This window comes from Orycteropus afer, unplaced genomic scaffold (genome assembly GCF_000298275.1).
Source record: "Orycteropus afer afer isolate SDZICR_OR568_19922 unplaced genomic scaffold, OryAfe1.0 scaffold01076, whole genome shotgun sequence".
NCBI classification, from domain to species: domain Eukaryota; kingdom Metazoa; phylum Chordata; class Mammalia; order Tubulidentata; family Orycteropodidae; genus Orycteropus; species Orycteropus afer.
This window is the reverse complement of record NW_006922663.1, coordinates 48,393-58,167: the sequence shown is the minus strand read 5'-3', so window position 1 is coordinate 58,167 and position 9,775 is coordinate 48,393. Positions and strand designations below refer to the sequence as shown.

General features: G+C 42.1%; 1 protein-coding gene across 1 annotated transcript; it reads left to right on the top strand.

Annotated features, from left to right (window-relative positions):
• The first annotated feature begins 169 nt into the window (after positions 1 to 169).
• Positions 170 to 8,280, top strand: TBX22 (T-box transcription factor 22). Its single transcript, XM_007958680.1, has 8 exons — positions 170 to 341; positions 945 to 1,170; positions 2,046 to 2,147; positions 3,550 to 3,724; positions 4,232 to 4,396; positions 4,728 to 4,792; positions 5,151 to 5,236; positions 7,667 to 8,280. The coding sequence occupies exons 1-8, from the start codon at positions 170 to 172 to the stop codon at positions 8,278 to 8,280; spliced, it is 1,605 nt and encodes a 534-aa protein (XP_007956871.1).
• The last annotated feature ends 1,495 nt before the right edge of the window (positions 8,281 to 9,775 follow it).

The window sequence follows — 9,775 nt, the reverse complement described above, 5'->3', positions numbered from 1 at the left end:
TACATATATATCCATAACCAGAAATAGTTTTTGTTTTGTTTTGGATTTGGGAAATTTTCAGCTTTCTCTCCCTAGCCTATCTTCTGCACCCTCCCTTCCTCCCCCTCCCCCCTCCCCCCAGACTCTGGTTAAAACTTTGCTGTGCACTTTGCCTTTGGCTTCTCTAGGGATGGCTTTGAGCTCCGGGGCACATGCCTTCTCAGTGGAAGCCTTGGTAGGGAAACCCAACAAAAGGAAACTGCAAGACCCGAGAGGGGAATTACAGCCTGAGCGTCAGGAAAAAGAGGGTACAGAGGAGGAGAGGAGGTGCTGCGCAGCAGGCAAGAAGAGTGAACAGCCTGGTAAGTAGCCTACACAGCCCCAAAGCCCTGGGTCCACCTGGCTGAGCACGTTGGTTCTGCTGCTCACTATGCGGGATCCGCGGCGCTGCGGGTGGGCGGTTTGCTTTGCCAAGGATGTCCTGGCCTAGGAGGGAGGCAGCGTTCGGGGTCAGGAGACACCTAGGCCACCTGGATGCTGAAGTTTCAGTACCTCTAAGTCTGGAGAGCTGCAGTTTATTTGCGGTGAAGTGGAGGCTCCCCACCAGCTTGTGGAGAAGTGAAGCTCCCAGACCTCCGCGAAGCCCAGAGTTCTAGTGGGATAGCTGCGTCTTGGGGTAGGAATGAGAGCAAATCCTCAAATCTCTGGGCGATCCAGTCTCCAAGACAGAAAGTCTCCAGGAGAATGAGGATGGGCAAATCTGAAGAAGAGCCACGTCTTTCTAGGGGTGCGATCTGGACTTCTCTCTCTCCACTACCAGGTTCCACGGGATGCTGGCGGGAGGTTGGGTATCCATGGCCAGGGTTTCTGGGGAAGGGACAAGCCAGCCTGCCTGGATACAGGCGCCAGCAAGGAGGTGCACAAACTGCAAAGCTCTCTCAAACCCTTGGCGTCTCTGTGTCCAGCACAAAAGCGACCCAAGACAGAACCCGCAGCAACTGCATTCTCTGGCTGTGGTCGTGGCGGCGGAGGCAGTAGCAGCAGCAGCAGCGGCGGCAGCGGCGGCGGCAGCGGCAACAGCAGCGAAAATCTAGCAGAGAAAGATGGTATCGGAGTGGAACTTCAAGGATCCGAGCTGTGGAAGAGATTCCATGACATCGGGACTGAGATGATCATTACCAAGGCGGGCAGGTTCGGCTCTACCCAAGCTGTTCATGGGCTGTGGGGCGAACCTTGCACACAATAGGAGCTTAATGTAACACCCCTCACCCACCCCGTGAGATGCAATGCCTCCAATTTTAAGCTTCAGTACCTTCATCACCACTCCCTGTCCTCTGGGCAGGCATTAGAAAGCCACTGCCCCTCAAGCAGTCAGGCTAGAACTTGCCTGGCTTGAATTAGTGACTTGGTCTTCCTTTCTTATACCCTGTAACTTCAAGAAGTCACTACTTCATATACTGTCTGTACCATATCTGATCTGTGCAGGCACTTGCCAGATGCCAGCCCCACATCTTAGGTGGTGGCCAGGCTTCTCCTTTAAAGTCTTACACCCACCAGTGGAAAATATCCTGTGTCACAGGCCGCCATTTAGGGCCCAGGCCACTTTCAGGTGGGCCTTTCTCCCATAGACCCTTTGGTGTGAAGGAGCCCCTTCACAGCAGCTGGGTGACTTGTAGGTGTGTGTGTTCGTAATTTCAGCATTTTCCAAATCAACCTCACAGAAAGTACAGAAAATCTGCCTCACAGAAGGTACTTCACACACTTCATGGGGGAGGGGAGAGACCGAGACTGGTTTCCTCTCCGACTTTCTCGTCTTTAGGATAGACAAAGCCTTTGGCTTGCGTTGTGATAAGGATATTCTGCTACACTCAGAAATCCTTCACTTGTTTAATGAAACACACAAACCAACAGTTTTTCGTCTTACAGCGATTATTATTTCCTAAACCTGTCCTGGGGATAGGAAGGTATCCCTTCACTTATCATTGGAGTCAGCATTTCTCTCCGGCCCCTCTCCCTTCCAAAAGTCTCTAAAAGCATCTTGGTCTGTCCCTGTCTTCTCTCCACAGGCGCATGTTTCCCTCTGTTCAGGTCAAAGTAAAAGGATTAGATCCAGGGAAGCAATATTATATGGCCATTGACGTGGTGCCAGTGGATTCCAAACGCTACAGGTAACTGGGACATAAAAGTGTATGCAGGACCATGTAGGAGCAGGAGATTGGGGCTTGAAATCTGATAGCACTATCTTGAAAACCCTAGAAAGGGAGGAGGGGGTTGTTTTGCCATAAGCTTTGGGCATTGAATAATCTTGCTCAAACCTGAGGTGTGGACTGAGGAAAGAGCAGGCTTGTTTTCCTTTCTCTCTCTTTCCTGGAACAAGGGTACACATTGGAGCTTCAGTGTACCCCAGGTCTCTAGCCTACTACTACTACCACAGACTATTTTCCTTTGCTGTGCAAACTGCAGGAGAGAGAGTGGGAAATGGGCTCTGGCCTCCTAAAGAACGAAGTTTGGAAGAGTTTGGAGAGAAATGCCCAGGTTTCTGGGCCCCCCTGGCCCCATCGGGTGCCTGCAGCAATGACCTAAGTTCCCATTTGAGGCTAGACTTTCAGCAATTATCACTCTGACTAGGTCATTCCTTCCTTCCCCAGCCTCACCACCTGAATTGGCAGCTGGTACCCAGAAGGTAGGGGTACACTTTCCTCTTGAATTAAGCCCTTGATTCAGAGCAAGGTCAAAGAGGCTGAATTGCCCTGAAGCCAAGAAACCCATTTGGGCAGGCAGCCCAAAGGCATGGGTCTATTGGGCTGCTTTGATTCAAGAGCTTCAGGAAATGTGTGGGAGCCACTGGCACTGGACCTGTGAGAGCTTGACCAAGAGGTTGATGCCTGGCCCTCCAATGAGACAGCTTGCCTCCAATCAGTGCTGGGTGTGAGAGCAATGGAGAAGGCATAATTCGCGGGCCTGCTGGGACCTTGGCCTGGAAACAGCAGAACAAGCTGCTTGCTTCTTGAGTTGCAGCTGTGCTGCACACTTGGGAATGCTGCGCACAGCTGCAAGCGGTTGAGATCGGAAAGATTCCAAAAATAAGCCCTGCGGCTGCACTGAGCAAGGTTATGTGGGTATTCTTGTGCTGGTGAAAGCACTTTGATGAGGACTAGAGGCCTTGGGCCAAACAGACATCCACCTCGTCTCTCTGCTTCTTCCTGACACACGTGGATTTTTTTTTCTGGCATTTCTGCACCGAAAAACGGGTTAGATGAATTTATCCTGCAGTTTCTGTAAGGAAATACAAACCAGAATCCAAAATCCAATGGTGTTTTATTCACCCTGGCACTTTTTTGCATTTTTATAACATATGCTTAAATAAGATATAACATTTTTTATAACATATGCTCTAAATAGAGTTTGTTTTCTGCCTCAGAGGCTCTTGGGAAATCAAGTTGCCCTCCTGCCTTTGATATGAGCAAACTAATCTCGACTGAGTCCCTTTGGATCTGAACCCTGAAGCCTCTCTCCAGCACTCCTGGCTTTGGCTACCTGCACCTAATGCCACTCCCCATGCCTTTTCAGGTATGTCTACCACAGCTCACAGTGGATGGTAGCTGGGAATACAGACCACACGTGCATCACTCCCAGGATCTATGTCCACCCGGATTCGCCCTGCTCAGGAGAGACCTGGATGAGGCAGATCATCAGTTTTGATCGCGTGAAACTCACCAACAATGAAATGGATGACAAAGGCCATGTAAGTGAGAACAATGTGTCCTTTTCTGCCAATATTCTGTGCTCTAAGAAATGTGCAAGCTCTGGGCCTGTGAGCAAAGTAGCCAACCCACAGCTCCTGTGGGCTTTGTTTGGCATCTGAGAGTGCTAGAGGATGGTGAAGATTGGGAGTTTAGGGACCAAAAAAATCTGTTTAAGCCAAAATGCATAGTCTAGAATAGTGGGAGGGAAATGATTCCCTGGGAGCTCTTGCACCTCACCCATGTTTGGAAGCAGAAAAGGGCCCTATCTGGAAAAGGAACAGTGCTCTCTTGTGACAAGGCAATGCCTTTCTCTGAAACCTCTTATCCACGAGGGCCCTTGGTGGGGAACAAATGACAAAGAAAAAGGCTCTCTGTGTGGCTACCTGAGAGTCTCTTGTTTAGCCTCACTTTTGTGTGTGCTCATGCTAGGGCGTGGCGATGAGAGTTGGGCAGTGTTTGGAGGAGAAGCCAGTTTTGCAAGCAACATTTGACCATTTCACTCCCAGATCATTCTACAGTCCATGCACAAGTACAAGCCCCGCGTGCACGTGATGGAGCAGGACAGCAGGATTGACCTGTCCCAGATTCAGTCCCTGCCTACTGAAGGGGTTAAAACATTTTCCTTTAAAGAAACTGAGTTCACTACAGTGACTGCCTACCAGAACCAGCAGGTAAGGCAAGGAAAGTGGGGATGACCTCAGAGGGAACTGTGAGACGAGACAAGCTGCACTTTATGGATTTTTTTTTCCCACAGTTGAAAACTTTTAGTGTTTTGTTACATTGCCATCAAAGCAAGTTTGATTACAAATTGTGTGGCTCTTGTGAGAAAGGAGAGCAGAGCAAAGGTGACCAGGAGATAACCGTTCCAAATTTAATTTAGCAATATGCTTCCATTTACATAGAGTTCCATATTACAAGTTACAAAGTGTTTTTGTGATTGTAACTATTAAAAGCAATGGTGAGAGTGTTATTACTGAGACTTTATTTCTTTTGAATCCATAGATTACAAAACTGAAAATAGACAGGAATCCTTTTGCTAAAGGATTTAGAGATCCTGGAAGAAACAGGTAAACAACACAATAACAATCATGTCTGATATTTATGTAGGACATTTCACAAGTGTTAAAGATAAATAAACTGAGACTCGGAGGCTCAGAGACTATGTATCTAGGAGGTGGTAGGAATGGAAGCCAGATGTTAAGTCTCCAAAACCTTGCCTCCTGCCACTTTTTCCCCAACCTACATTAAGGTATCACTTATTCTAGATTCCTGGGTTTGAGTGGATTTCATTCAGAAGTCTAGCTACAGCAGAATAATATTTCAGACCATCACCCCTAAAAACTGTAACAAAATCAAAGGTTTATATAAATCATTACTTTCAGAAATAGAATTCTGGCATTGCTGAAAGTTGATTCTCTTTTTTAGGGGTGTATTGGATGGTCTTTTAGAGACCTACACATGGAGACCTTCTCTCACTCTGGATTTTAAAACCTTTGGTGCAGGCACACAAAGTAAGAAAATTTCTATTCTTAAGTTTTATTTTCATGTGTTAATGAACTATCACCAACCAGAAACCTTGTACCAAATACTGTGTTGTTAGATGTCATAGAGTTCATTTTGCAATGACCTCACATGACAGAGTAGAATTGCCCCATAGTGTTTTCTAGGCTGTAATACTTTTGGGAGTAGGTCACCAGGTCTTTCTCCAGCAGATCCTCAGTTCTTTCTCCAGATGAGTGACTGGGTGGGTTCAAACTGCCAACGTTTTGTTTAGTAGCCAAGAGCTTAACCATTGTGCCACCACAAAGGGATAAGAACATGCTAGAAAATGTATGTTTACACGCAAATGGGTACATCATATTTACCATTATGAGTAGGTTAGAGGCAAAAGTGGAGGTAGCTGGCATGAAGGAAGAGAGTAGCACTGTGGTAATAGTGGACTTTACTGACAACTGTCTTCTTGAGTTTACTTGCATTCTGAGATCTCCATAGCTCATATTATTTAAGATCTTCCTATTGTGCATGTGTGGCCTTATTTGCAAGCATGTTAGATAGTGAATAAATATTTTAATTTTTGTGCAAAACTCTCAGAATATGTTAAAAATGATTTCCATTAAAATTAATTGTGGTTAATTGATGCACCATCAATTAACCACAATTTTCCTTTTGTTGTGAGTGAAGAAAATAATACTAAGCCATCAAAATTAATTTAATTTCTACAAGAATTCAAAAATATTTGAAAAGTTTTGTGCTCAAGGTAGTATATCACATGGCTAAATAGCAATCAGGCAAAGCGGGATTTCTGGTGGAAGAATGTAACAATAAAGAGTCTTTATTTGTGAGAAACATGGCATATTTACCTCTTTTGTCTTTACTCCATTGAAGTTGCTTGTCTTTGAACATTAATTTGAGATTACAATTATGTAGTAAATTATTAACATTGTAGTTAGATTGAGTTTTAGAGGATTCCATAAGAATCAGTTAAAATGTGAAAAGAGTAAGTTTAATCATTCAGAGAAATATTTCACTGAATTGGCTGCACTGATGTAGTTTAGAGAGTTCCATAGAAAAATATAAACAGTTATTTGACAGTATCACTTTGACTATTACAGTCTAGACAGGATATTTTTTAAATGGCCATCCACATTAAAGTGCATTATTTAAGATGTTCAGAATACTCTCAGTCTTCAAAGAAAAGGGTCCACTTTTCAAAATAACATTTGAATCTTTTATTACAGAGATAATTGCTTCACTGTTGATAAAGGATTAGGTTATATCTACATACACAAAATAACTAAGAAAAACAACAGCAACACTAAAACCAAAACAAAACAAACAACTTTGATGAAGTCCAGACAATAACCAATTGTTTGATTGAGTTCAAACACAAAAATAAAGTTTAAGATTTAGATTTCCCTCGTCTTTATAATTATTCCTAATTTTAGAAGATGGTACCAAAAGTCACTGCCATGGAGTCAAATCCACTCTGATGGCACAGTGGTTAAGGCATTTGGCTGCTAACAGAAAGGTTGGCGCTTTGAACCCACCAGCAGCTCCCTGGAATAAAGATGAGGCAGTCTGTTTCCTTAAAGATTTAAAGCCTTGGAAACCCTGTGGAGTAGTTATACTTTGTCCTGAAATCTGTATCTTCAAGTCTTTGTATAGTGAACCATGGTAGTCTCCCCTTCATTATTTTGATACAAGAAAATAAAATTTAATGCTTTTAAGTGTGCCATTTTCGTTTGTACAATATCAGATTCATGTTCACTGAGTTTTATGAAGCTGAAAAACCAAAATCCCACTATGGGTGAATCAGTTTCGACTGATAGCAACCCTATAGGTCACAATAGAAATGCCCCAGTGGGTTTCCAAGGCTGTAATCTTTATGGAAGCAGACTGCCACATCTTCTTCCCAAGGAGTGACTGGTGTGTTCCAATCACTGACCTTGTAAGCAGCTGAGCCCTTCAACCACTGTACCACCAGGATGCTTTTATTAGACTGAAGCTATATATAAATCCAAACAAGCAATTTGTTCAATTTAGACAATTATTTGTTAGTAAACATTTTTTAAAAAGTTAAAAAAAAATAAAAAGCTAGTTTTACTTGTAAGATATAATTGAATCCAAGTGGCATTATAATCAGACTTCTTTTGTGATTCATTGGATAAGTGTGTTTCAAATGCCTATTAGAGTCCTTGAATATAGTGAATGCTCAATGGACGATACGTAGTAGTAGTTCTAATATTAGTGGTGGTAGGAGTAGAGATACTAATTCAATTTTGGTTAGAGGAATAAGCATGTCCTTTCCTGGAGAAACTGAAAGAACTGTGAACTTGCAAAGAAACATAACTTAAGAACGAAGCAGGGATGGTCTTGAATATGATTACTTATTCAGCAGGAATATGAAGTTCATTATTCATTTCCCAAATTGTCTTTTACAGGTGGAAGCAGTGGATCATCTCCAGTGACCTCTAGTGGAGGGGCTCCTTCTCCTTTGAACCCCTTGCTTTCTCCACCTTGCTCCCCGCCTACATTTCACTTACCTACAAGCTACCTTGGAATGCCCTGTCTAGAGGCATACCTGCACACTAGCAATCTGCCCCTTTGCTACAAGATTTGCCCAACTAATTTTTGGCAACAGCAGCCCCTTGTCTTGCCTGTTCCTGAAAGCCTATCAAGCAGCAAGGGTTCCCAGGCTTTAGCCCCACTTGTGATGGAAATGCCCATGTTATCTTCCCTGGGGGCCACCAATTCAAAAAATGGTTCATCTGAAGACTTCAGGGGGCAGTGTCTGCAGGCACCTAATTCTGCCAGTCAAATGTTGTATGGATTACAGGCACCTGGGAACATTTTTCCCCAAAACTCTATTGCCCAAAAAACACTTGGTTGTTCTTTCTATCCTTCCTATGGATTTTGTAAGTACAACTTTCCCATGCCATCTAGACTAGTAAATGCTTCTGACCATCTCAAAGTGAATGACCACAGTCAAGTTTCTTTTAGAGAAGGGAAATGGAATCATGCTCTTTGGCACCCAACAATTAATAATTGCCTTTAATGATGCATTCATATTCCTAGAACAATTACATGTAATCACATATTTATTTATTTGTAACCCAAGAAAGATCAATAGCTATTGGGTTTAAAAAGCTTCATCACTGGAGATTATTGTTCCATTATGCATTTAAAGTGCCTTATCAAAAGTTCTTAAGAAAATCTTTTTATAATAGCACATGTGTACTACAGGAATCTTTAATTGCAGTGGCCTTGGGCCTGAAAATAAGATATTCAATAAATACTGTTTGATATAATAGCTTACCAGTGAAAATTGACACTAGATGAGTGGGTCTCCAATTATAGTGAAATCAGTTTACCACACCAACTGCCTCTTGTATATTGACTATGACCAAAAAAAGATGGATTTATTCTTATGAAAACTGTGAACGAATTTTTGTTTTATTCATGGAAACTGGCTTCATTGTAGTTATCTATCTAGTAGCTCTCAAAGCAGCTACAAAACCTCAATTTTAAGGTACAAATAAGGATAAAAATTTTCAAATGTTATTTTCATTAAATATTATAGCTTAAAGATCATTTAATCCTGAAGGAACAGAAGATCAAATGAAAAGTAAGACATTCTAAATAAATTTGATCTTTTATTTCCTTTTATATTTTGGATCATTCCTAGGTGAAGCATTTTTACTTCTTTATTTAACAAACCTGGTGTTTTACAAAGTTTTAAAAAACATATGATTGTAGTTTTCCAAGAAGACTAAGAAATTAACATTTGAAGGGAGAGAATGTACTTGAGTTAATAAATATGAAAATAGTATTAAATTGGTATAATTTAATTTCACTCTTATATGTCAGTCATGGTAAATAAGACTAGCAAAAGTTGCATAATAAAACTTTGTATTTTAGTTTATGAAGTTGAACATTTTTCTCTCACCAGGCTCTAAAGTATCTGAAAAAAATTATGAAATATGACCTATATATGTTTAAAATTAATCAGATTTAAATTTTATGCCAGTAGTTTTCAGCCATTTTATTAAACCAAGGTCCTATGTATCACAATAGTATGACTTGACATTTGACATAAGCAAGCTGCTAAAGTGCTTTTTCTATCTTTTCCAATACTAATTACCCATTGCCATCAAGTCGATACCAACTCATAGTGACACCCATTAGGTTTCCAAGGCTGTAAATCTTTAGAGAAGTAGATTGCCTCATCTTCCTCCCAAACACTAATTAGAAAGACCATATTATCATTATTTCTTTCTTTCAAAATAATTGTTTCCTCCTAAATGTGCCTTGGGGAGCACTGGTGGCGTAGTGCCTAAGGCATCTGACTGCTAACCAGAAGGCTGGCGGTTTAAACCCACCAACCACTCCTTGGAAGGAAGATTGGGCAATCTAGTTCTATAGAGATACTGCCTCGGAAACCCAAAGAGGGTTCGTTACGAGTCAGATTCTGCTCTACGGCAGGGAGTAAATATGCCTTATAAGTGAGCCTTCCTATATATGCAATAGGAGCTCTGGTAGTATAGTACCTG

Bases quoted from the DNA above. Each gene is read 5' to 3' on its own strand.
- TBX22 (XM_007958680.1), top strand. From the start codon at position 170: ATGGCTTTGAGCTCCGGGGCACATGCCTTCTCAGTGGAAGCCTTGGTA. The intron at 4,793-5,150 runs GTAAACAACACA...TCTCTTTTTTAG, and splicing joins AGAGATCCTGGAAGAAACAG to GGGTGTATTGGATGGTCTTT. The intron at 5,237-7,666 runs GTAAGAAAATTT...TGTCTTTTACAG, and splicing joins CTTTGGTGCAGGCACACAAA to GTGGAAGCAGTGGATCATCT.